This window comes from Leopardus geoffroyi, chromosome B4 (genome assembly GCF_018350155.1).
Source record: "Leopardus geoffroyi isolate Oge1 chromosome B4, O.geoffroyi_Oge1_pat1.0, whole genome shotgun sequence".
NCBI classification, from domain to species: Eukaryota; Metazoa; Chordata; class Mammalia; order Carnivora; family Felidae; genus Leopardus; species Leopardus geoffroyi.
In genome coordinates this window covers 42109698-42136570 of record NC_059341.1, presented here as the reverse complement: position 1 = coordinate 42136570, position 26873 = coordinate 42109698, and the positions used below count along the sequence as shown (strand labels likewise).

Below are 26873 nucleotides of genomic sequence, written 5' to 3'. Positions count from 1 at the left end.
AGTCTTCCTCATATTTTAGGACACAACTTAAGCATGTCCTCATGGAAAAGGGTTTTCTGACTGTTTATTCCTGTATCCCACTTTGTATGACCTCTTTTCTTCTCTATTTTTCACCCTGCACTTTGAACCTATGTTTATCATTGTTAACGTGTGTGTTTCTGTCCCTCGACTTTGTGTTATTTGGAGCTAAAATTATGTCTTGTAAATTTTTATTTCACCATTTTTAGGATCTGTAATGATCATGGCTGATTTTATTGTTGCTCTTCATTTCATTAGAAAAGAAATACAAGTGCCGTTGTATAGACAATCTACACAAAATTATTCATTCATACCACATTTGATTATGGTAATAGTATTCAAAATGCTTATAATGATAAAAAATTATTTAATTACACTTTGTTTGTTTCCCTTTAGCTTTTTGGCACAACTTGACTGCATGATTGTCCTTTTGGTTTCTTTTTTCTTTTTATGTTTGTTTATTTTTGAGACAGAGAGACAGAGCACGAGCAGGGAAGGGGCAGAGAGAGAGGGAGACACAGAATCAGAAGCAGGTGCCAGGCTCTGAGCTGTCAGCACAGAGCCTGACACGGGGCTCCAACCCACAAAGGGCGAAATTGTGATCTGAGCTGAAGTCAGACGCTCAACCGACTGAGCCACCCTGGCGCCCCTATCCTTTTTGTTTCTACTGTATTTGTCCAAAACAAAGTACAGAAATATAAATATTCATTTCAATAACAACAGTCCATGAGTTAATATTTCCCCTTAATTTTTGTAAATCCGTAGTAAATATTTCTCAATTTCCTTTGGTTGTTTCATGTCCCATACTGCAGAAAACATGAGTATGAAAGGGAACCTCAGTCTTTTGAATGACTTCCCTTTTTTGATTGACTCCACCTCCTGTTATGTAGCCTTTCTGGATTTGTATGTGTGTGTGTGCAGAAGTGAGATAATGTTTTAGAATTTTTAGCGGTCCTCTTCTTTAGCAGAACACTCCTAGGGAATAACACAAGAGGATTCAGAAAGCGTTCAAACTTTGGACTGGACAAACTCAGAATGGTGCTACATGGAAACTCTGGACCTACTGGTAACATTTCTTATTTATTCCCCATTTACCTTTTAATGTAGCATAAAATGATTCTGGCAGTCAATGGGTCTTACATAATAGTGGTTGGCATCAGTAAGGGATGGGAAACGGACATGAAGCTTCCATGGCAGTAACTTGTGTCTGCCATAGATTCAAAATTGAAGGTGGGAGATAAAGATTAGGTTTGGCATCCATTTCGTCAAACCGCTGAGGTGAGACTCAGAAAGGGGCTGAAATGAACTGAACAGTATTGAGTCTGGAAACAATGGTTAGAAAAGATAGAACGCGCTGGAATGAATACTGATTGAAAGTTGATCACCTAGAGGAACTTTACAATAGCATCCCTGCGTGTTGAAATCTACTTTCTGATTTCTATGAATGTGCTAAACTCATTTAGCACTTTTAATTTTTTTTCGGAGCTTTTTTATCGAAGGATAGCGTGCCACATGAAAGCATGAGTCATAAGCTTACAGTTCAGTGACTTATCCCAAAGTGGGTGCTCCTGTGTGGTTACCAAAGCATTCGGACTTTTACGCAAGTGTTGGGTTAGAGTAAGACTAAGAAGTGAGAGTGATAAAAGCTTTAGAGTTTTACATTCTATACAATATTTTGGTTTTTCACAAAGAAACATGGTCACTTTATTCCATCAATGTTCAGCTACTCTTTAGCAGGCAGTGTACCGGGTATTGGTGAAACAGCGCTGAACTTGATAGGTATAATCCATTCCTTCATGGAACTTTCCACCTAACCATCTGGATCAAGTGGGCTTGGAGACGGGGACATCTGTAGTTGAATATTGTTTTGTGCCTGTGGAGGGAACTGCTCCCTGCTAAATTTCACAGATGCTGTTTTGATTTTCCAGGTCTTAAATTCTGCTTTTGAAATTCTTCTCCATCCTCAACTTGCTTCTAATTCCTCACCTCTGGGTTGCCTATCAACATGAACAGTTTCTTTTTTTTTAAATTTTTTTTTTTCAACGTTTATTTATTTTTGGGACAGAGAGAGACAGAGCATGAACGGGGGAGGGGCAGAGAGAGAGGGAGACACAGAATCGGAAACAGGCTCCAGGCTCTGAGCCATCAGCCCAGAGCCCGACGCGGGGCTCGAACTCACGGACGGCGAGATCGTGACCTGGCTGAAGTCGGACGCTTAACCGACTGCGCCACCCAGGCGCCCCAACATGAACAGTTTCAAAGCTATTTCATTGAGACTGTATGAATCTGGGTGTGAATGTGTCCATTCCGCCTTGCCATTTTGAAGGAAAGGTTCTTTGTCTTGGTTGGACTTTCCTTGTTAATCTCAAAATTCTCCAAAGTCTCTTTGGGAAGACAATACTGTTGTCCTTTTTTTTTTTCCCCCATAGACTTTAGAAGATGGTTTGTTCTCTTGAGTCCCTCCACTGTGGCTGTGGTCTCAGTTCTCAGTTCCTGCTTGATCACCAATTCTCTTGGTGAGTGCTTTGTCAAATTTACTTGCAGTCTTAGCCAGTCTGACAAAAATTATTGAAAAGCAAACAATTCTCCTGAAGGCTGAACAGCATCTAAAAAACACACTTCACGATTTCAAAGGGTCAGAGATTAAAAGTACAAAGTAAGATCCTAACCATGTGACATCAAAAAAGGAACAAAATATTAGCACACTTTCCCCCAAAATAAAACAAACTGTTACATGGGGGGGCCGGGGGTGGGCAGTGCATTTTGTTTAAAGATTTGAAATAATGTCTACCTAAAAAAAAGAGGGAATAGGGTTTTTCTGGAGAAAAACCTCAGAATTATTGGGATGAAATGGAATTTTCGGAACACTTCAATAAATTCAAATGCCAAAGTTTACCTAAAAATGTACTGAGGGAGGCCAGATATATATGCGTGAGAGCACAGATTCTTAGGTTAGTTAAAATAATCATAGGATGGGAGCTGAGACATTTGGGAGGGGTTGGGAGGGAGAAGGGATTATTTTACGGTAGGAGACAGTAGGAAAATATCTCCATCTCAATTTCCATTTAAGTAGAAAAGTTTTGATCAGATTGCGCGTAGTATTTTAAAAATTCATGGTGTTTTACATATATGTATACAATGGGTGTTAAATTCCTTATGACTGGTCTCTTCATCTTTACCATCTTAGGAATTTGGAGAAACTTACATGGCTCATCCCTATACAATTCTGAAGTATGCTCTTTTAATAGTAAACTTTCCGTGGAGATTATGCAAGCTGACATTATAAAGAATATCAGAATTGTGTTACTTAGCTTTACTGGTTTTAGGTCATTACTTTATCTGAAACCTGTGATGCTGATATGTGTATTCCCAAATAGCATTCTCCTATCGTACCGTGGATGAGGCCAGGCATGTTTCTCCAATTTGGCTTTGAAAAATAAATAGTAATCGAAAGAATACTGATTTTCAACTTGCTCTTTGGATCCCGACCAACTGCTGCCTTTATGCATTGTTGCAGGAGAAGCAGAGAAGGAGCTGAGGCTGGTGGACGGTGAAGACAGGTGCACTGGGAGAGTGGAGGTGAAAGTCCAGGAGGAATGGGGAACTGTGTGTAATAATGACTGGGGCATGGATGAGGTCTCCGTGATTTGTAGGCAGCTGGGTTGTCCCACTGCTATCAAAGCCACTGGATGGGCTAATTCCAGGCCAGGCTCTGGACGCATTTGGATGGATCATGTTTCTTGCCGAGGGAATGAGTCCGCTCTCTGGGACTGCAAACATGAAGGATGGGGAAAACATAACTGCACTCACCAACAGGATGCTGGTGTGACCTGCTCAGGTAAGACTTGCAAAAGTCCAAGCCTCCGGTGCCTGGGTGGCTCAGTCAATTAAGCGACCGACTCTAGGTTTCATCTCAGGTCATGATCTAGAGATTCATGAGTTTGAGCGCTGTGTTTGGCTCTGTGCTGACAGGGGAGCCTGCTTGGGATCCTCTCTCTCTCTCTCTCTCTCTCTCGGTCTCTCAATCTCTGCCCCTCCTCAGCTTGCACACATGCACACACACTCTCTCTCTCTCAAAATAAATAAATAAACATTTTTAAAAAGTCAAAACCTTGACATGAAATGCTTTGTGGGAGGAACCAATATGTAGATGGGTTGAAAACGAAAAGGGGCCAGTTTGCTGTAAGTCCTCCAGTCCATGTATAAAACTACCCAATCCATTGTCAATAGACCAGAAAATGCATGACAAACCCCTAAAAAAAAAAAAAAATCAAAAGATTCTGAACACTGCAATCGACGAGGAAGTGACCAGTTTTAATTTTATGGTCAGTAAACTCCTATGAGTTTCTACTCCTTACATAAAAATATCATGATATCTAAGTTCATTCCTTGTCCTCTTTCTCAGTGACACACTGCTTTCATGCATTCACCTTTTTGTCCATTAGCTGCTAATCGACTTACTGGATCAAGAAATAAATATTCCTAGCGCTAATCCTGGAGGAAGGATGTTTTGCAAAGTATCATTGCTTTCTCCGGTGCACAGTGCTGTTCATTTCATTTACATGGTGGTTTTAATTTGCCAAACATTTCATAAATTTTATCTCAGTTGACCCTACAGTAACTCAGAAAGTTATGGGTCAGACCCTTCTGCTGACAGATCCCAAGGTCATATTTATGACCCGATTCAGATTCTTGGGCTTCCCATTTCTCCTTGCTCATTTCACTGGCTTTTATCAACTCTCTCACCTCCTAGCCTCTTTCTTAGAGACCATCTCCTCCATGGGACTGGTTTTAAAAAGGACTAATCCCTGTGCAGACATTGTGGTGTACGTGAGCAAGACAGGCTAGTATCTAGAAAAGTGAGGGACAAAATTCCAACTCAGACACTCGTTAATGTTATTTTGTTAAACCTTTCTGAGCTTCAGTTTCTGGAAACTCAGTGCTTAAAACATGTGGAGCTACTAGCATAGTAAGTGGTAAAAATTAACTTTAGTTTCTGCATAGCTCACTGTTTCTCATTACTTGACAACTCAGTTCTCTTTCTTTTCCTTCCTTCCTTCCTTCCTTCTTCTCTCCTTCCCTCCTCCTCCTCCTCCTCCTCCTCCTCCTCCTCCTTCTCCTCCTCCTCCTTCTCTGCTATCATTAATCATTATGGGGGAAGATTCGGAACAACAATAGTAACATCTACATCGAGCATCTACAGCAAAGTTAAAAATCATAATAAATTTTGCCAGGCTCTCACTATATTGCAATACAGAGCTGAGTGTTTAAGCTGAGACCTCAGTGCAGCTTTTAACTCTTGTTTTCAGTTTTTTATACTTAAGGACAGGACTAATCAAATTTGCGTTTGGAAGTTTACACAGCTAACGCTCCAACTGGTGCATGCCTAGCCACTCAATGACTCCCTAGTTTCGCAAGTTTTCAGAACCCGTATTTCTGAGATTTCTCCACCCTGACTAATGCTCGATCCTCAATGCTCTGCCTCTTGGGAGATTTTGCTATTATCACACGCACTGGGACAGCAGAGTATAACAGTGAAGACAATAAACGCTGGTGTTGGACTGCTTTGTCTTTTCACATCCTGGCTCTACTCTCTTCTGGGTGTGTGATCCTGTGACAATTAGGCAAATTGAGAATGTTCTAAGTAGGGATAATGGACAATTAGGATCCTTACATAGTGGGGGATTTTAATCTTTTAAAGACCAACTAACAACTAGGATTTTCATCTACACCTGCTTGCCAAAGACGATGTTTTACAGATTAAAATTTGCTTTCTGTTTTGTTTTGTTTCCTGTGACAATTAGGCAAATTGAGAATCTGTGAAGTAAGGGTAGTGGAAATAATATATAATGCCTAATGTTGTGAAGAAGGTCGCATATATGATACATCCGGGACACCACATGCCTATTTTAATTGCGAATTATTATTTTTCTTACTATAAATTGTCAGGATAAAAAAATCCTGTTAAGTAGAGGTCTTTGCCTGGTATTTAGAGCTTTTAAAAGTGGGTTACTTTCTCAAAAAAAAAAAAAAAAGCAGATCTAAACATTTTGTTTAAGCACAGATTTTGTTTTTCGGATGTCCCCGATTTTCATCCCAAATCTCCTTTTCTTGGGTATTTTAGTTCTCACAGAAAAATCTAGGGAAGAGTGTATAGAGAGAATTTTCTTTATGAGAAAGCTGTTCTTTGCTAAAAATGGTACCAGATGAGTTGGGGAAGGGGGTAAAAAAGCTTTGATTCAAACAGGATATTGGTAGGAAATGAATTATTTTGATTTATTTTTCCTCAACTTTTATTAATTTGGTATACCAGAGGATGCTTTTGCAAACCGTTGTGCATGCTCATGCATTTTTATTTTTCACTTTTTCCTGTTTCTAATCTTCATGCTCTCAACTGTTGGTGATAAAGCAAGATTAAAATCAAGATTTCAAATGTTCAACAAATGACCAGCTTGCCATTTTTTACTACTTTGTTGTATGGACCAATTTTATTTTTTCTAGTCTTTTAAATAGGTGTTTGGAGTCAAATTTGTCTATTTCTACATAAAAGAGTGTGTGTTTTGTCTTAATCCTGGAGGGAAACAAAACAAAACAGAAAGCAGATTTTAATCTATAGAGCATCCTCCTTGGTAAGTAAGTATAGATGAAAATCCTAGTTGTCGGTTGATCTTCAAAAGATTAAAATTCCCCACTGTGTAAAGATGGGCAGCATCCAAAATGAGGCACCATTTTCAAAAACAGCATCAAATCTCAAGTATCCAGAGGAAGCTCATTTCCTAAAATCACTTCTGAACTCTGGTTCTTGTCTCTGTTCCAGATGGATCCAATTTGGAGATGCGGCTGATGAATGGAGGCAACCAGTGTTCTGGAAGAATAGAGGTCAAGTTCCAAGGACAGTGGGGAACAGTGTGTGATGATAACTTCAACATAGATCATGCTTCTGTGGTTTGTAAACAACTTGAATGTGGAAGTGCTGTCAGTTTCTCTGGTTCAGCTAATTTTGGAGAAGGTTCGGGACCAATCTGGTTTGATGATCTCGTATGCAGTGGAAATGAGTCAGCTCTCTGGAACTGCAAACACGAAGGATGGGGAAAGCATAACTGTGATCACGCTGAGGATGTTGGAGTGATTTGCTTAGGTAAGGACTGATCCGGGTCTGTTCTGTTCTTCATGAGAGGACAAAAGAAAGGGGGTGAGAGTCTCAAAAGCTTGAACTCTTAAAACCATAATGAAGCCTGCTTCCTTGATCACTTTATTGCCTAATTTCTGGTTCCTGATCTGATGCCTGTGGAGTTTTTACCGCAGCTGAAATGAGGCTCCCTGCGTTAGCGGGGAAGGATGAACAGTGAACCCGAGATCCAAGTCGTGAAGCTAGAAGGAGGTGTTTAGAGAATAATCCAATCATCCTCCCTCTTCCCCTGTACCACCCCCCCACCCCTGCCAAAAAAAAAAAAAAAAAAAAAAGAAGAAAAAGAATTAAGGAAAAAAAAAAAACAGCTTAATTAGCAACTTGTGCTTTGTGGATGAGTTTTGAAAAGAAATCACACCCCTTATCGTCCTCTACCTGCAGAGGGTTTAGCCACATTAAAACCCACCCCTTCCCAAATATTAGTTCAAATTCACAGAATCAAATGATAAAAATTAATTTGGTTTTCTATTAAGACCTCCTTGATGCTAGTGCTACGGTACAAATAGGTTCTGTGTCTATCTGGAGACTTTCATGTTCCATGCTTACTCAGGGCAAAGGGACATTGGATTTGCGTGTACAGGAATGACACTCTCCTTTTGTCACTTGAGTTCTTATGTGGAGGCAGACCTAGTAGGTCTTGAACCCCAGAGAACATTTAGAAAATATAATAGAGTGAAGATGTCCCTATATTCACCAGATACCTCCCCCTCCCGGCTCCCCCTTTTTTTTTCAAATGAGGAAACTCAATTCAAACCAACTTTAAGGAAAGAGAATACTGACTCAGGAAACTGGGGAATCCACGAGGCACAGTTGGCTTCATGCATGGCTGGATCCAAACACTGAACCAATACCACGGGGGTTTTGGTTTTTTCCTTCTTAAATTGGCTTTTTTGTTGTTGTTGAAAAACATGACCATCTATTGTTCGAACCATAAAAAATGGGACTCCTCCAGAGAAGATAGATTTTGTTAGCTGAAGAAAGTGAAAGGGATATGGGAGAGAAAAAAACCACAATGGTACCTCCCATTACCATTTACCCACCAAAATCCTTCTAGGTCCTCGACCAGTACATTTCTTCTCAATGCTGAGGAATCAATAAACAGCATTGTGGCAGCAAATGCTAAAACCACCAGAGGAAAAGGGCAATTTGTTTATTGTAAGATACCACTCAGAATCAAGTTCTGCTCTTTGAGGATATTGATTGAGGGGAAGGTGAAAGTAGTCATGATGAGGTCCCTTTTCTCTTTGCTCACTTTTGGACTGAGGAGCTGGTCCATCTATCAGGTCCATCTATCAATGGACACTTGGGCTGCTTCCATAATTTGGCTATTATAAATAATACTGCAATAAACATAGGGGTTCACGTGTCCTTTTGAATCAGAGTTTTTGTATCTTGGGGGATAATACCTAGTAGTGCAATTACTGAATCATAGGGTAGTTCTTTTTGTTTTTTGAGGAACCTCCGTACTGTTTTCCACCGTGGACCAGTTTGCATTCCCACCAACGGTGCACAAGAGTCCCCTTTTCTCCACATCCTTGCCAACACTTGTTTCTTCTTGTCTTTGTGATACTGGCTATTCTGAAAAGTCCTGTCTTCTTGCCCAAGGCACTCCTTCTTCACATCCAGTGGTTTTCAGTGGTATTATGTCACTCTTTTCTGTCTCTACTTATATTTGCCCCTTATTCTTGTTTCTTTATCACTGATTTGTTTTGTGTCCCTCTTACAGATGGAGCGGATCTGAGCCTGAGACTGGTGGAAGGAGTCACTGCATGTTCAGGAAGATTAGAAGTGAGATTCCAAGGGGAATGGGGGACAGTGTGTGATGATGGCTGGGATAGCAATGATGCTGCCGTGACATGTAAGCACCTGGGATGCCCAACTGCCATCACCGCCATTGGTCGAGTTAATGCCAGTGAAGGAAGTGGACACATTTGGCTTGACAGTGTTTCCTGCCACGGACACGAGTCTGCCCTCTGGCAGTGCAGACACCATGAATGGGGAAAGCATTATTGCAACCATAATGAAGACGCTGGTGTCACATGTTCCGGTAAGTTAAGAGAAAAACAGAGAAGGAAGGACTTGTGTTCTTTAGGAGTAGGCATGGGGAGGAGACGTGAGCAATAGAAATGTCTGCTAATGTCCTTGTTGGGGATTCTTTCACAGTCGTGAGTAATCTTAAACATAGTCTTTAGGGGCGCCTGGGTGGCTCAGTCGGTTAAGCCTCCGACTTCAGCTCAGGTCATGATCTCGCGGTCCGTGAGTTCGAGCCCCGCGTCGGGCTCTGTGCTGCCAGCTCGGAGCCTGGAGCCTGTTTCGGATTCTGTGTCTCCCTCTCTCTCTGACCCTCCCCCATTCATGCTCTGTCTCTCTCTGCCTCAAAAATAAATAAACGTTAAAAAAAATTAAAAAAAAAACATAGTCTTTATTTGGCTGGTTTGGAGGGTTGTCTGACTATTTCCTGCAGTAATTATTCAGGCTGCTCTCGGGGACCACATTTAAGATTCTAAATCTCCCTGGAGCTCCGAGACACAAAATGTTATGTCTTTTTCAAATATCTCTGACATGCTGCCATTGACAATTTTTTTCTTTTTTTTTTTTTCATTTATTTATTTATTTATTTATTTATAGAACAAGCTGGGGAGAGGCAGAGAGGGGGACAGAAGATCCAAAGCAGGCTCTATGTTGACCTCAGAGTGTCTGATGCAGGGCTCAAACTCACAAACCGTGAGATCATGACCTGAGCCAAGGTCAGATGCTCAACTGACTGAGCCACCCAGGTGCCCCCCCCATTGACAATTTTTCTTAAACTTTGAACCTATAATCCTGTTTTTAACCAAAGTCATGGCCTCTACTGGCCATTAAAAAAGCCAGGGGATGGATAAGCCATAATTTCCAAATGCCTCAGTATCTGGGAAGGAGCAAGGTAAAGAATATATCCTTTGGGAGCTAACCCCCATGTGTATCTGTGTCCTAAGTGTGTGCTTCTTTTGCAGATGGAACAGATCTGGAGCTAAGACTTGTAGGTGGAGGCAGCCGCTGTGCTGGGACAGTGGAGGTGGAAATTCAGAAACTGGTAGGGAAAGTGTGTGACAGAAACTGGGGACTGAAAGAAGCTGATGTGGTTTGCAGGCAGCTGGGATGTGGATCTGCTCTGAAAACATCCTATCAGAGTTATTCCAAAACCAAGGCAACAACAACATGGCTGTTTTTAGGCAGCTGTAATGGAAATGAAACCTCTTTCTGGGACTGCAAGAATTGGCAATGGGGTGGACTTAGCTGTGATCACTACGAGGAAGCTAAAGTTACTTGCTCAGGTAAGACTTTCTATCAACATGTGAAGAACGTGAATTTCAAGAGTGTAAATTTCCAGTAACAGCCTTGAAACTGATGAGAGACATCGGTCCCTAGGACTAGACATCACTCAAGCAACCAGAAAATATCTATCCCAGTGTGCAAATTTCAGAGAAACTTGTCATTCATTTTGTACCTTGGTCGCAGGTTTGTTTTGTTTTATTTTTGTGTTTGCTTTTTGTCCATTTTAGCTTTTGAGTGATTTTTCTTTTTGTTTCTTTTTTTTCTTTTTTGCTTTTGTTTTGATTTAAATTCTGATTAGTTAACATACAGTGTAATATTAGTTTCAAATGTACAAATTAGTGATTCAATACTCACAGGGGTGCCTGGGTGGCTCAGTCAGTTAAGTGTCCAACTTTGGCTCAGGTCATGATCTCGCAGTTCACGAGTTCAAGTTTGAGCCCCACGTTGGATTCTGTGCTGACAGCTCAGAGCCTGGAGCCTGCTTCTGATTCTGTGTCTCCCTCTCTCTCTGCCCCTCCCCCACTCATTCTCAGTGTCTCTCTCTCTCAAAAATAAATTAAAACATTAAAAAAAAAATACTTACATACAACACCTGGTGCTCATCACAAGTGCCCTCCTTGATACCCATCATCCATTTAACCCATCCCCCTGCCCACCTCCTCTCTGGTAACCATCAATTTGTTCGCTATAGTTAGGAGTCTGTTTCTTGGTTTCCCTCTCTCTCTCTCTCTCTCTCTTCTTTTCCTTTGTTTGTTGGTTAAGAAACAAAACAAAACAATTGAGTCATTTTTAAATCCGTAGAAATATGAAAAATTAAGAAGGATCAAAATTTTTAAGGTAGACCTTAAAAGTGTCTTTCATGGGAATGTCAACCAAATGATTTTTAAAAGTATGTGATTTTAAAAAGTAAAAGAAGGATTTTCTTCTTTCCGAATATGTTTGTGTGTTTCCCTGCAACCTCTTTTAAATGTTCCAAAATGAGCTGTGAGTTGGCCTGGCTTATGGATAATCTCTAGTGTTTTATGCTAATCACATTTATACGAATGCTAACATTGTTGAAAAGTGGTGCCTTTTTAACAACTGTAAGGTAACATATTGCAGATATGGTAAAAGAAAGACTTCAGAGAAAGCACTGTAAGAGCAAAACCATTGAACACATGGAGATCAAGTCATACGGTGCTGTATGTCCATGAACCAATGGCTTTATTCCAGATACATCCTAACCTAGTTGTGCCCCTGGGTGCATTCCCTGATGTTACAAGGTAGAATTGTCTACTTCTAGTTACATAGAAATTATCCTCTGTAAAAAGACAATTTTTAAGATGCAAATTTGAGTATACATATCTGCTTTTCAATCATCCTTCTTTTCATTTTTAAAAAAGATTTCTATAGGGTGCCTGGGCGGCTCAGTTGGTCAAGTGTACAACTTCAGGTCGGATCATGATCTCACAGTTCTTGAGTTCAAGATTCAACCCCACATTGGGCTCTGTGCTGACAGCTCAGAGCCTGAAGCCTGTTTCAGATTCTGTGTCTCCCTCTCTCTCTCTGCCCCTCCCCTGCTCAGACTCTGTCTCTCTGTCTCTCTCCCAAACATAAATAAACATTAAAAATTTTTTTTTAATATATATTCACATGGTTTACACTTCAAAATTAAAGTGTAAGCTCTTCCCAAATGCTATCCCCAGCTGTCCAATTCTACTCTACACAAACAAGTCATGTGGTTGGGGTATTTATATATTCTTTAGGAGATATTTTATGTAAATACAAACAAATCAGTGTATAAGTTTCACCCCATTTTGTTGTTCAAATGGTGGCATATTAGGTAAATTGTTCTGTACCTTAGTATTCACTTCGTAAAGTATTTTGACCACAATTTTGTATCAATATTTAGAGACCTTTCCGAAATTACTTCTCTATCCAGGACATTTCTCTTCTGATTATTTATTATTGTATGATTTTATTTATGCTTTTAATTTATTTTATTAGAGAAAGTGAGTGTGGTTTATTTAGCGTTTTTTTTTTTAATGAACTAGCATTTAGATTTTTTTTAATTAATACTATTTTTGTTTTCTAATTCATTACAATTTGCTTTTCTTTCTATAATTCCTTTCTGATTTCCTACTAGCTTAACTTCTTGAGTTCAGGGCTTAACTAATGTTGATTTTTTCCTAGTTATTAATATAAATATGTGAGGTTATAGGTTTTTCACTGAGTATACCAGTGACTGTATCATATAATTGCTGAATTGATACTCTATGAATCTGGGACATAGATCTTCCTATGACTGTTACGTGGTCATTGTGAATTGTTCTTTTTAGTATTATAAAGTTTCCCCTTTCCTTTTTTTTAAAATTTTTAAATGTTTATTCATTTTTGAGAGACAGAGAGAGACAGAGCATGAGTGGGGGAGGGGCAGAGAGAGAGGGAGACACAGAATCCGAAGCAGGCTCCAGGCACTGAGCTGTCAACCCAGAACCCCACGTGGGACTCAAACCCATGAACCATGAGATCATGGCCTGAGTCAAAGTTGGACGCTTAACTGGCTGAGCCACCCAGGCACCCCTCCCCTTTTCTATGGTTGAACGATTTTCGTCCTGAATCAGACTTGTCTGATGTTATTACCATCAGACTTGTCTGATGTTATTGCCACAACTATTGCTTTATTTATTTTCAACCTTTATGAATCATTTTGTTCTAGGTGCATCACTTGTATTCATCATAGAATAATGATTTATTTTCCAAAAAAACTCTGATTGGATTACTTTTTAGAGATGGGAGATATATTTGACTTTAACTTTAGTCATATTATGCATTTTTATGTTGTCATATGATGTATACATAATATTTATTGTCATCATGCATTATGCTACAACTAACTATGAACTACATTTCTCTATATAACTTTTTTGGGGGACTTTGCCTGTGTTTGAACATGTGTAAGCATACTCGTATGTCTGATTATTTTCTTCTATTTAATTTTTAAATTTTTTATGTTTATTTATTTTTGAGAGAGAGAGAGAGAGAGAGAGAGAGGGAGCAGGGGAGGGACAGAGAGAGAGGGAGACACAGAATCCTAAGCAGACTCCAGGCTCTGAGATGTCAGCACAGAGCCCAACATGCGGTTCAAACTCATGAACCATGAGATCATGACCTGAGTCAAAGTTGGACGCTCAACCGACTGAGCCACCAGGAGCCCCTTCTATTTATTAATTTTTTAAGTTTATTCGTTTACTTTGAGAGAGAGAGAGAGAATGAGCAGGAAAGAGGTAGAAGGAGAGAGAGAATCCCAAGCAGGCTCCCCACTGGCAGCACAGAACCTCGAGGGGCTCGACCTCACGAACCATGAGATCTTGTCCTGAGCCAAAACCAAGCATTGGACACTCCACCGACTGAGTCACCAGGCGCCCCTGATAATTTTCTTCTAAATATTTTCCTATTAATTGTATTTTATATTAATTAGAACTAAGTTGGGCAGCATCCAACTTGGCCTAAAGAAAGCCAAATAAGAGTGGCTAACGAAAAGTTTACTTCTTTTTCATTAAAGTCAAATAGGTGGCACCTGGGTGGCTCAGCTGGTTAAGCGTCCGACTTTGGCTCAGGTCATGACCTCGAAGTGTGTAAGTTCGAGCCCCGAGTCGGGCCCTGTGCTGACAGCTCGGAGCCTGGAGCCTGCTTTGGATTCTGTGTCTCCCTCTCTCTTTCTGCCCCTCCCCCAATTTCTCAAAATAAATATTAAAAATGTTTTAAGGAAGTCAAGTAGGTAAGCAGCTTAAGGATGTTTGGGTGGTTCTGTGGTCACCAAGAAATAGCGAGAGTTGTTTTGCCGCAGTAATTACCAAACCTTATTGGTCAAGAAGAATGAGTTGCCCTGCAACTGAGTTTCCTGGTAAGCGAATCTCATAAGCCAGGTCCTGCCCTCTGAAAAGTTGTCCTCTGTCCGCTGTCCTTCCTGGGCCCAGGTGCTCTTCTCCGGGCAGTTTCTCCTACTGGAGCTCTCCACGGTCATTGCTGAGTGCAGTTTGAAGGCTGAACACCTTTCACAATCCGCTTTCTGCTGATATTGGCTCAGGGGCCCTTGGATTGCTTTATGGGTTATCGTTCACAGAGGTCAGCTGTCCTCAAAGTCAACAAAACAACTCTCCCCAAACTTAGTATGCTTCTGGTCTGTTTTCTTTCATCTAATGCTACGTGAAATACCCACAGTCAAGGAATATACTTACAAACTTTGAACTATGCTGTGAGCAGCCTGTTCCCCTGTATTTATTGGCCACTGCCCTAAGGTCATTTGAAACCAGGGGTCTGGGAGGAAAAACAGGACTTAAATCTTATCTTTGCTGATAGGCTCATTGTCTATGTATGTGGAGAATCAATTCTATTTTCTGCTAAGCCTACAGTTTTATCACCACCTCAGTTTGGGGGACAGGATACTTAGGGTTTATTTGGTTTTTTTTTTTCCCGATCTTGCAAGTTCCAAATGATAGGTCCGTCAATTAATTATGCATTAGTAGCTGCAAGGAGAGCATGCCTCCTTCACAAAATTGGTATTTTTCTTTCTGTTTCTGCCTTGCTGTCTGGCTACGTCTAATCTTGAGTTTATCTCTCCCATAAATGCGGAAAAAGTGGCAAGGAGGATTTATGTCATGCCAACATTCTGATTTTGTTTTTTTTTTTTGTTTGTTTTTTTTTTTGTTTTGTTTTTTGTTTTTTGTTGTTCTCTGAATACGTTCTCTGAGTTTTCGGCTTCAGCAAGGATGTGGTTTTCTTTTCAAGGTGACATTTGTCCAAATATCTTCCCTAGGATAACAAGACAGTAGCTTTCCAGCCTATAACATCTGGGTTATTATATATTTTGTCCATCGATTCCATTCAACTGCATCCAAAATTTACCTCACTTACGGTAACATATTCTGAATTAGTTAGGGTTCTATGCAACTGCATGTGATAAAAATCCTGAGTAGCATAAATTTGCAGCGTGAAGTGGACCTCTTTGTTTCCAGGACTTTCTTTCTTTCTTTCTTTCTTTCTTTCTTTCTTTCTTTCTTTCTTCTTTCTTTCTTTCTTCTTTCTTTCTTTCTTCTTTCTTTCTCTTTCTTCTTTCTTTCTTCTTTCTTTCTTTCTTTCTTCTTTTTTCTTTCTTTCTCTTTCTTCTTTCTTTCTTCTTTCTTTCTTTCTTCTTTTTTCTTTCTTTCTTTCTTTCTTTCTTTCTTTCTTTCTTTCTTCTTTCTTCCTTCCTTTCTTTCTTTCTTCCTTTCTTTTTGCTCGGTGCCAGGTGTGTTTGCTGCTCTCTTTTGTATATTCTTTTGTCATAATCATGTAGCTTTTGCAACCTCTTCTACTGGCTTGGGGGCATAGGTCTTTAGCTCTCTTCTGGTTTTGCTAGGAACAGAATTTGTAATTTTGTGTCTTGATTTCTTGATACTTCCAGAAGATTTCCAGGGGGAACATCATGGAAACACTATCTCTCTGCCTGCCAAGTTCAAACCACAAATTCCATTATCTGTTTACATGCTTAAGAGTTCTTAGTTTTGTAGAGCACAGGGCTTTAGGGCTGAAAAGGGCCAAAGAACTCAACAGGGTAGGAAGACTAGATAGATAAAGCGACAATTTATCTCTGATGCACAGTTTAGCAAAGCAGTCACAAACAGGTCTAAGAAATTTTGCTACAAAACTACTTTGAATCCTAAACATTTTGTCTGCGACAGCGGTTTGTGTACTATAGTTGCCTAAAGTTTGAGAAATAGTTTTGATACTAGAGTGATTTAAACTTCTTCGGAGTCTGGAAAGGAATAAATGATAAAAATGTATTAATGCTTCTTAAAATCACATTGTGCATTTACCTATTATTACACAAAAGGAAGTATTTCTAACAAATTCTTTCTTTTTTTTTTTTTTTTAATTTTTTTTTTTCAACGTTTATTTATTTTTGGGACAGAGAGAGACAGAGCATGAACGGGGGAGGGGCAGAGAGAGAAGGAGACACAGAATCGGAAACAGGCTCCAGGCTCTGAGCCATCAGCCCAGAGCCTGACGCGGGGCTGGAACTCCCGGACCGCGAGATCGTGACCTGGCTGAAGTCGGACGCTTAACCGACTGCGCCACCCAGGCGCCCCACAAATTCTTTCTTATATTTGTTCTACATGTCTTCATTTGAATACAGATTCAGTTACTTATGCCAGGGGAAAGTTTAAATTATTGATCAAAGGAGCTAAATCCAGGCACAGAAATCCAATTAACGGCTTTTATGTTAAAATGCAATCACAGGTTCAGCAGATAAGAAATCTCTTAAAGGAGTAAATCTTGACTATTCTAACCTTGTATGCAGATAAATAATATAAGGAAGCCAACCCATGGTGTAGATCAATGTGTTACTATCAGATTTATGGGGGGAAAAAAAAGCTAGAATGGAATCTCCAAGTCATTTCAGCATGGGAGAATTTCCCTTTGTCCAGAATTCAAAATTTTAGGAAAAAGGAAAAGAGGATATTTAAAGAAGGGACTTGCTTAGCAAGTTTTCACCATGAAAGAGAAAATTGTTTCGTTTCATGTTTTGGTTGGTTTTTGCATTGGTCGTTATTTTATTTTGTTCGAGACGGATCCAGGTGAGAGAGCAAGAGGTTATAAGAAAGCTGAATTTGGCTCAATCTAGGAAACTGATTTTATTTAAAGGTTTAGGTCTGTCCAAAAGTGGGATGGGATTGGGGCGCCTGGGTGGCGCAGTCGGTTAAGCATCCGACTTCAGCCAGGTCACGATCTCGCGGTCCGTGAGTTCGAGCCCCGCGTCGGGCTCTGGGCTGATGGCTCAGAGCCTGGAGCCTGTTTCCGATTCTGTGTCTCCCTCTCTCTCTGCCCCTCCCCCGTTCATGCTCTGTCTCTCTCTGTCCCAAAAATAAATAAACGTTGAAAAAAAAAAAAAAAGTGGGATGGGATCAAATGAATACCAGCTAATGATATCTTAGAGGAATTTCACACTCAGATAATGATTTAACAAGAGGAAATTAAGGACTCAGCTCCAGAGTCTCTCATTATTTGTGGTGTAGAAGCACTATTTGCTTTATACTTGGGAACTGTGTTTAGAAAGCAACATGTTCTTCCACTCACGTTAGGATAGAAACTCGCCTTGTACAGATTTAATGGATAAGTGGTGAAATTTTAACATGTTGGGGTGTTTTATACTGCCACAATACAGAATATAGTCAGATCTGAAACATTTTAGGAAATTGGCAAGTGCTGATAGGATATCTGTGTCACACTGAGAGTGATGTCAAGGGGTCACAAGCAGGCATTTCTAAAAGAAGTATGCTCTTTAGAAGGTCCAATTTCAAATACACTTCCTTTCTTTAAAAAATAAATTAAGGGGCTCCTGGGTGGCTCAGTTGGTTAAGCGGCCGACTTCGGCTCAGGTCATGATCTCGCGGTCAGTGAGTTCAAGCCCCGTGTCGGGCTCTGTGCTGACAGCTCAGAGCCTGGAGCCTGTTTCAGATTCTGTGTCTCCCTCTCTCTCTGACCCTCCCCCGTTCATGCTCTGTCTCTCTCTGTCTCAAAAATAAACGTTAAAAAAAAAAATTTTTTTTTTAAATAAATAAATTAAAGGGAATAGTTTGTATATCTCCCAAATAATTTGAATCGGTTTTGAGTGTGCCAAAAGAAACTCCTACCTTGATGATTGGACTCCTCACCTTGGCAAAGAGAATCCTTAAAGCCTGAGCTCCATTTCTTTAGCTTAATTTCTGGTGTATCTCTTCTTTACGTTTTTCAATCCCATTCATACTGAATTATTCATAATTCCTCAATTACACCATGCTGTTTCATGACTGTATCCTTTAGATGCAGATTCACACACTGTTTACTTGTTAAATTCCGTATCTTCTTATTTCAAAACTCAGTTCTGACTTATGGCACTCTCTATAGTTTTCCTACCGGTCCCCAAACAGAGCTGGTGACACCTTCCTTTGCTAGTTTTGTACTAACATATATTTTTAGTTTTGGACCCATCATTCTATGAACATGTATACATATATCTTCTGCTAAACTGTGTGTTCTTGGGGGCAAGGGCGATCGGTAAGAAACTGAGCAGCGTTGAAAAGAAGTAGCTTTTTCCCAGGTACCTAGGTTGGGAAATACAGACCGAGAAGTTTCTGCAGAGGCACAGAAGCGTGGCCTGACCAGGCTTCTTTAAGGCTGGGGCAACAGGTATGATTGATAGAGTAATAGATATGAAAGCCTTCAAGGTGACATCATAAAGTATTTTAAAGTTTGCGAAGAAATTGGTATTTATCATCTCTCTTTCATTTTAACAGATGGCTGCCATTAGGGAATCTCCCAAAGCTCTCTGTACTTCCATTCCCTCAAAAGAAAAGTGATTAGTAATTAGGGGCGCCTGGGTGGCGCAGTCGGTTAAGCGTCCGACTTCAGCCAGGTCACGATCTCGCAGTCCGTGAGTTCGAGCCCCACGTCAGGCTCTGGGCTGATGGCTCAGAGCCTGGAGCCTGTTTCCGATTCTGTGTCTCCCTCTCTCTCTGCCCCTCCCCCGTTCATGCTCTGTCTCTCTGTCCCAAAAATAAACGTTGAAAAAAAAAAAAAGAAAAGTGATTAGTAATTAATGCTACTTACTTCACAGGAATTACCCAGTGAGTGATCAACACGTGTTAACTGCTGTGGTTATGATTAGTAGTAGTAGGTAGTAATAGTATTTATTTGCACTGACGGACTGAACTGTGACCGACTGTTTAGGCCACACAAATGCCTAAAACATTGTAGGGACTTAGCACTATTTGTTGAAAGGATAAACTGTTGTATAAGTAGCAAGGAAACATTGTCTTGAAGACAAAGAAATCATGTGAAAATACTTGAAATGTTATAACGCACCTGTGATCGTGGCATAAATGTATTAGAAAGACGGCTCGGAAAAAGGAGATTATTCAGGAAGCCATTGCAAAGGTCTACGTGACATGATAACAAATTATGTCAAAGTAGTAGCAACAGATGTGGAGGACTGACAGACCTCAATGATTTTCCACGTGTGCAGCATACCGTGAGGGTCCATATTCGAGGCTCTGGAACATACTGCCTGGATCAAATCCTGGCCTTTCACTAGCTCCTTACGTGACTGTCGCAACTTACTACACGTCTCTGTTTCAGTTATGTTGTTTGTAAAACTGGGATGATATTAATAATTATCCCCTTAGGGATCAATCCTTAAGGATTATATGGAGTGGTGTTTGTTCAGTACTTAGTAAAGTGCTACATAGGAAGGCTCTCGTTTAATGTTCAGTACTATCACTGTGACCATTGTTTATGAGATAAATTAGATAAAGAAGTGGTTGGATTTTAGGTGATGCTCTCTCTTTTTTTTTAAGTGTATTTATTTATTTTGAAAGAGAGAGAGAGTGAGCAGGGAGGGGCAGAGAGAGGGCGAGACAGAGAATTCCAAGTAGGCTCAACACTGGGCTTAAACTCATGAACCATGAGATCGTGACCTGAGCCAAAATCAAGAGTCAGACACTTAACCAACTGAGCCACCCAGGTGCCCCTTCAAGTGATTTTAATTTGGTTTGGATCACATTAATTGAGCAAAGAATACTTACTGTGTTCCTGTCAGTGCAGTAATGCATTCGCTTTTGAACCCATTATGTTCTGATGTCCAAGAAGATATGTTTATGAACATAAATTTAAAGAGAAACGTACGGATGAAAACATATGTATGGGCAGTTAAGGGAAGGTGAGAGAATCGAGGATAGAACCTTGGTCAGGGAACGCGTGAAAGGTTCTGATAAAGCAGGTCAGGCAGGAAAGAAAACAGGAGAAAGGAGTATCTCATGTGTCAAGTGTAACATATAGCAAAGGGAAGAAGAAATCCCACCATCAGTTTGAAAACAGGAAGTATATTGCAACACTTTACATGGAACCATTCAGAGAGATCAGGCCACCACCAGACTGCAGTGGGTAGAGAACTGAGTATATGGCTAAATAATACAAAAAGAAGATACACCGTATCTATGGTCCCCAGTGTTATGAACAATGTATATAAAATATTGAAAGGAAAGAGCTATCACGCTTCTGGGAATGGTTGATTCCAAGAGACAAAGTTCTAAAAATTCTCTCAGGTACATTGGTCCAATGACGAATGGGGAGATCTAGAATTCACTATGCCCGACTGTAGGCAGAACAGCCAAGGGGGACAACTACGGTAAAATCATTAAACACCCTAGCCTCCCTTTTCTAACCCCATCATGAAGGAACATCTGGGAGTGATGTCGTTTCTCACTGAAACACTATTATTTTTCAGCCCACAGGGAACCCAGACTAGTTGGAGGGGATATTCCCTGCTCCGGTCGTGTTGAAGTGAAACATGGCGACACATGGGGCACCGTCTGCGATTCTGACTTCTCTCTGGAAGCTGCCAGTGTGCTGTGCAGAGAATTACAATGTGGAACAGTCATCTCAATCTTAGGGGGAGCTCACTTTGGAGAAGGCAACGGACAGATCTGGGCTGAAGAATTCCAGTGCGAGGGACACGAGTCCCATCTTTCACTCTGCTCAGTAGCCTCCCGTCCAGATGGGACTTGCGGCCACAGCAGGGATGTTGGAGTCGTCTGCTCAAGTGAGACCCAGAGGACATGTTCAGTTTCTTCCCATACTGCCAAGAGGGTGGGATGAGGTCATCACAGACATCTTTTTAAAAGTCCCGTCTCCTTCCAGGATACACGGAGATCCGCTTGGTGAATGGCAAGTCCCCATGTGAGGGAAGAGTGGAGCTCAAGATACTTGGGACCTGGGGATCCCTCTGCAACTCTCACTGGGACATGGAAGATGCCCACGTTTTTTGCCAGCAGCTCAAATGTGGAGTTGCCCTTTCTACCCCAAGAGGAGCACAGTTTGGGAAAGGAAGTGGTCAGATCTGGCGGCACATGTTTCATTGCACCGGGACCGAGCAGCACATGGGAGATTGTCCGGTAACTGCTCTGGGTGCATCGCTCTGTTCTGCTGGGCAAGTGGCCTCTGTAATCTGCTCAGGTAAGAGGATGGACAGCTGGTGATGAGCTTTTCCCGTGGTGGCGTGCCTTAGAGGCAGGTGTACCTGTAGGGGAAAAGGACAAAAGTAACAGGGCATGATCTATTTCAAAAGATCATGAGAAGTGTGCCAGAATATTAATCTCCTGTGTCTTTTAAAAAATATTTTTTTTATGTTTTTATTTTATTTTTGGGAGAGAGAGAGAGAGAGAGAGATCACGAGCAGGGAAGGGGCAGGGAGAGAGGGAGACACAGAATCTGAAGCAGGCTCCAGGCTCTGAGCTGTCGACCCAGAGCCCGACGTGGGGCTCGAACTCACAGAGGGCGAGATCATGACCTGAGCGGAAGTCGGACGCTTAACCGACTGAGCCACCCAGGCACCTCTCTCCTGTGTCTTTTTAGAAAGAAAGTAAACTTAATTTTCACAGACCTCATAATTACCCAGCGCTTACCATGTGCTGGCTTTTTCAAAGCACCTGATTCATTCCCCACCCCACCCCCACCCCCGGTTGGCCCACCACCTTCCTGTTTGTTCTCAGCTCATCTGTCCCCTCCCTTCCTTACCCTTTTTGTATCTTGTATAACTGAGCAGTTTGGTGTTTGCAGGAAATCAGAGTCAGACACTATCCCCGTGCAATTCATCATCTCCGGACCCAACGAGATCTACCATTCCAGACCCCAGTGCTGTTGCTTGCATAGGTGAGAATCAGTGACCAAGCTATAAAAAATGATCTCAGTCCTTAAGAATGTGTTTTATTAATACTTTATTTTCCCTCTCCAGGGAGCGGTCAACTTCGCCTGGCAAATGGAAGCGGTCGCTGTGCTGGGAGAATAGAGATCTACCACCAGGGCTCCTGGGGCACCATCTGTGATGACAGCTGGGACCTGAGTGACGCCCACGTGGTGTGCAAGCAGCTGGGCTGCGGAGTGGCCATTAACGCAACTGGCTCTGCTCATTTTGGGGAAGGAACGGGGCCCATCTTGCTGGACGAGGTGAACTGTAATGGAAAAGAAACTCATATTTGGCAATGTCGTTCACACGGCTGGGGGCACCATAACTGCAGGCATAAGGAAGATGCAGGGGTTATCTGCTCGGGTGAGTTCTGCACATAAGGTCTGGTCACAATTACATAAGAAAGGACGGGGGGGGGTGGGTGGGGGAGCAAAGTGTAGTGAGGGATATTAATCTGAGGGAATCCTGAAAAGCAGGTTCAGAGGCAAGGTAGTATAACCTCAGAAGCGAAAAATACAGAAATAAGCTTTGCCCATCATGAACATGACCCCAAAACTATTATCGAGAAGCCCTTTTATAAGTATATGTGGAGTTTCCTATCACTGTCTAAAGAAGTAGCTTAAAATAAGGGACAGGAAGAAATACACCCAGCACTCCGTTCTACAGAGCAAAAGATAATTATTATACCCAAGTAATTTTTCATGATAGTCAAATGAACTTTACTTGTCACAGGAGCAAAACTTATCATAAGAGGCCACTGCCTTTATTGCATATACATGGCAAGCTTCAGAAACTACTGTGAAGCAGAAAAACGGAGTCCGTTGTAACGTATTGGGGAAAACAAAACTATGACTCACTTAGGGAAGTGAAAAGTCCTATACGCGTTTAATGACATAACCTGGTAGAGGGCATACACAGCCGACTGTGAAGAGTCAGAAAAGGAAATATTTCATTTCAGGGTCATGTACACAACATCGGCTGTAGTGCCTGAGGGTCTCCCTAAAATTTGCCAAGAGAGCTGCAAAAAGAAGGCTAATGGTATAAAGTCTTCGGGCTAACATTGCAGTCATTTAGGGAGAAGAATGCAAACTGTGTAACGGATAGAGACGTCTCTGAGCTCTTGATTAAGACTGAGAAATCAATTTCGAATCGTCGGAGGCATTCTAAAGAGTTCCTTAAGTACAAAACTCCATACTAGAAAAACTGTAAGCCGTATACCTAACTATACTGTATTTAGTCTAGAAAATACTGTATTTTACCAAAATCGACTGAAGCTGTAATTCCCGAAGTTCCTAAACCTCCCACAAAAGACCACCAGAGTCGTGAGTCAAAGCCAAGCGGCAAGGGGCGTTTATTGCAGGTTCGAACCTGGACCTCTGCGCACTCGTTGCCGGTGACGCTAAGAGGCCTCGATCAGAGTTGGTATAGGGTTTTTATAGACAGGGACAAACAGCATAGGTGAGTGAGGGTCCTGATTGGTAAATTTTAAAGTAAGGACATTTGTTATTTTCAGATTGGGCGTCCTTGGTCTGTCCTTCGGCGAGAAGGCTTTGTCCGTTACTTGTGGTGGGAGGAGAAAAAGGGGGCAGGGGAGGAATGTGTTAAGCAAGCAAGATTACAGAAGCGAAGGACGCCAGTTAGTTTGTGTACAATTACTACAATTACTCATTTCATTACATATCAGACTACATTCATTTAGGAAGGTTTACAACCCATTCTACTACACAGCGGGTTACATCCAGGAAAGGTCTCACAATGCTCATAGCAAACAGCAAGCAAAACAGACTTCTCAGCAATTGTGTTTTTTATCAAAAATCCATAATAAGCAGAAAAGAGAACCTAGCTTTAAACTAAGGTAGGGCTGTCATTTGGATTGTTCCTTTCAAAGCATCCAGAAGTTACTAAAGAATTACGGGTAGTTGACATTTCATACCTATTTTTAAAGCCGTGCTCGCCTTGGAGTAAAGGGAGGGAGTCCTCTGAGCCTTCAGAGAAAACGTGAAACTACTAACTCTGTGTTTCACCCCAGAGTTCATGTCTCTGAGACTGACGGATGAAACCAGCAGAGACCCCTGTGCGGGGCGTCTGGAAGTTTTCTACAATGGAGCTTGGGGCAGCGTTGGCAAGAGTAATATGTCGGCAACTACTGTGGCGGTGGTATGCAGACAACTGGGCTGTGCGGACAGAGGGACCATCAGCCCTGCATCTCCGGACACGTCGTCCCGGCACATGTGGGTGGATAACATTCAGTGTCCGAAAGGACCCGACACATTATGGCAGTGCCCGTCTTCTCCATGGAAACAGAGACCGGCCAGCCCTTCAGAGGAGATCTGGATCACGTGTGCCAGTGAGTATCCATCCGCCAGCCTGGATGAAAAACTCTATTTTCTAATTCCCACTCGCCTCTTCGGGTCTCATGAAGTAGGCCTGAATGACCTCTGGTGCCAGTTCTACCCGGATGGCGTAATCGGTTTCATTTCATTTGGCTGATTGGTATTCAGGATCGGGGATTATTTTTCCAAAAAGCGTGACACGCCCTGTGGTCTTCTTGAAAGTTTATTCGGTTGCTTTCTCTGAGAATGAATGAGGAGCACGGAATATATAATTCAGTATTTGACTCGTGAACAGTCTACCTTCCCTTTCCCACTTTTCTTTCAAATATTTTCTTGCTCTACTCGTGTACGAAGGGAAGCCGTCAAAAAGACCAGTCCTGAGGTATTTTGCCATTCTCTATCTACTTAAACTGGAAGAGATTTTTTTTTTTTTTATGTACCTGTCTCCTAAACCCTTTCTCCTTGAGAGAAATTAACATTATGCAATGTTCATTTTGTTCATTTCACATTTCCTGAGTGGCAGGCATGAAATGCACCCAGTTTGCTGAAAAGACACAGAGTTTCAAAAAGGATAGGTTTTGTTAAAATATATATATATATTTTTTTAATTTTTTTTTTCAACGTTTATTTATTTTTGGGACAGAGAGAGACAGAGCGTGAACGGGGGAGGGGCAGAGAGAGAGAGGGAGACACAGAATCGGAAACAGGCTCCAAGCTCAGAGCCATCAGCCCAGAGCCTGACGCAGGGCTCGAACTCACAGACTGCGAGATCGTGACCTGGCTGAAGTCGGACGCTTAACCGACTGCGCCACCCAGGCGCCCCAAAATATATTTTTAAATGCAGATTAAATAAGTAAAGTATTCAAATAGAGATTTAAAAAGAATTTAAAATCTCTCTTTTCGCCTGTGACCTCTTGGAAGTTTTTGTGTTCTCAGCAATGATCTGGGTGTCTCTGACTTTTCAGACAAGATAAGACTGCAGGAAGGAAGCTCTAATTGTTCCGGACGCGTGGAGCTCTGGCATGGAGGTTCCTGGGGGACGGTGTGTGATGACTCCTGGGACCTTGAAGATGCACAGGTGGTGTGTCGACAGCTGGGCTGTGGCCCAGCTTCAGAGGCCCTAAAAGAGGCAGCCTGTGGTCAGGGGACGGGGCCCATATGGCTCAATGAAGTCGAGTGCAAAGGAAATGAATCTTCCTTGTGGGATTGTCCTGCCAAAGCCTGGGGGCACAGCGACTGTGGGCACAAAGAAGATGCTGCTGTGAGGTGCTCAGGTGAGTATCTGGAGCCTGGACTAAGCGTGGAATCCCTGGCAGCAAAAAGGGGGTGGGCAGTGAAGTGCACTGTGCAAAGACTGGACGCATCAACCCAGGGAATCTAGTAGGAAGAGAATCATGATGCTTCCAATATGAAGGAATGAAGAAAACATTTGTGGTTGTACATTGGCTTCACCAAAGGAAGAGCATGTAACTATATGTATCTCTGTACGGAAGGAATGAAAACAAGAGGACCCTGGTATTAGGTGGGAAGAGTAATTTACTTGGTTGCCGGGCACCAAAGGCTCACATAGGAAATAGAAATATTTGTTCTACATATTACTCCCTAAAGTGAGTCTTCTCTTTTCTCCTGCAGAAATCGCCGTGGCCCAGAGATCATCAACGGCTGCAGGTATATCGTGGGGTTTATGAGCCTGGGTCCAATTGCCTGTGTTATTTAGAATCTTTTCTGCCAAGAGACTTTAGGTCAGAGGTAGTTCTGAGGATCTGAGGTGTGCTTCGGCAATCCTGTATTTCAGAGAAGCATGGTACTAGAGATCTGGGTCTTCCAGCTAAGACATGATCGTCTCTTGTGATACTTCCTTGCCCTTAGGTCGCTCATCGCTTGTCGTATTTGGGATCCTTGGCCTCATTCTGTTGGCCTTTCTCGTTGCTCTCCTCTTGTGGATTCAGAAACGAAGACGGCGACAGCGGCTCACAGGTATCAGCCAAATTATGGTCTTTCTCATGTCTCTATGGGATTGAAGCTTCTTGGGATAAAATACGTATTATCTCAGTATATATCCATAGTAGACGCAAGGATATGCATATTAGACTCAAGTATAAAACAGCCAAAAGGATGGAATCTAGAAGGGATTTAAGCAGCTTCTCAAAAAGAGGGAACAAGATTTCAGAGGAGACAGGGGTTTGGGCTGTTTGATGATCTCTGCACTCTATCTGTATGCTAATTGGGACATTCTACAATCGATAGTTTGGGATGAATATGCTTATATGGTTTA

The 26873-nt window shown here is 41.7% G+C and overlaps 1 protein-coding gene across 1 annotated transcript in view; it reads left to right on the top strand.

Annotated features, from left to right (window-relative positions):
- Positions 1 to 920: 920 nt before the first annotated feature.
- CD163 (CD163 molecule) overlaps positions 921 to 26873 on the top strand; it is a 31287-nt gene continuing 5334 nt past the window's right edge. Inside the window, 14 exon segments of the mRNA XM_045463190.1 lie at positions 921 to 1084; positions 2448 to 2534; positions 3536 to 3856; positions 6836 to 7156; positions 8934 to 9254; positions 10201 to 10521; positions 20808 to 21122; positions 21221 to 21535; positions 22139 to 22231; positions 22314 to 22628; positions 24295 to 24612; positions 25564 to 25872; positions 26231 to 26266; positions 26468 to 26575. Of these exon segments, the coding sequence (XP_045319146.1) occupies positions 1054 to 1084; positions 2448 to 2534; positions 3536 to 3856; positions 6836 to 7156; positions 8934 to 9254; positions 10201 to 10521; positions 20808 to 21122; positions 21221 to 21535; positions 22139 to 22231; positions 22314 to 22628; positions 24295 to 24612; positions 25564 to 25872; positions 26231 to 26266; positions 26468 to 26575 (3211 nt within the window). The 5' untranslated portion in view covers positions 921 to 1053.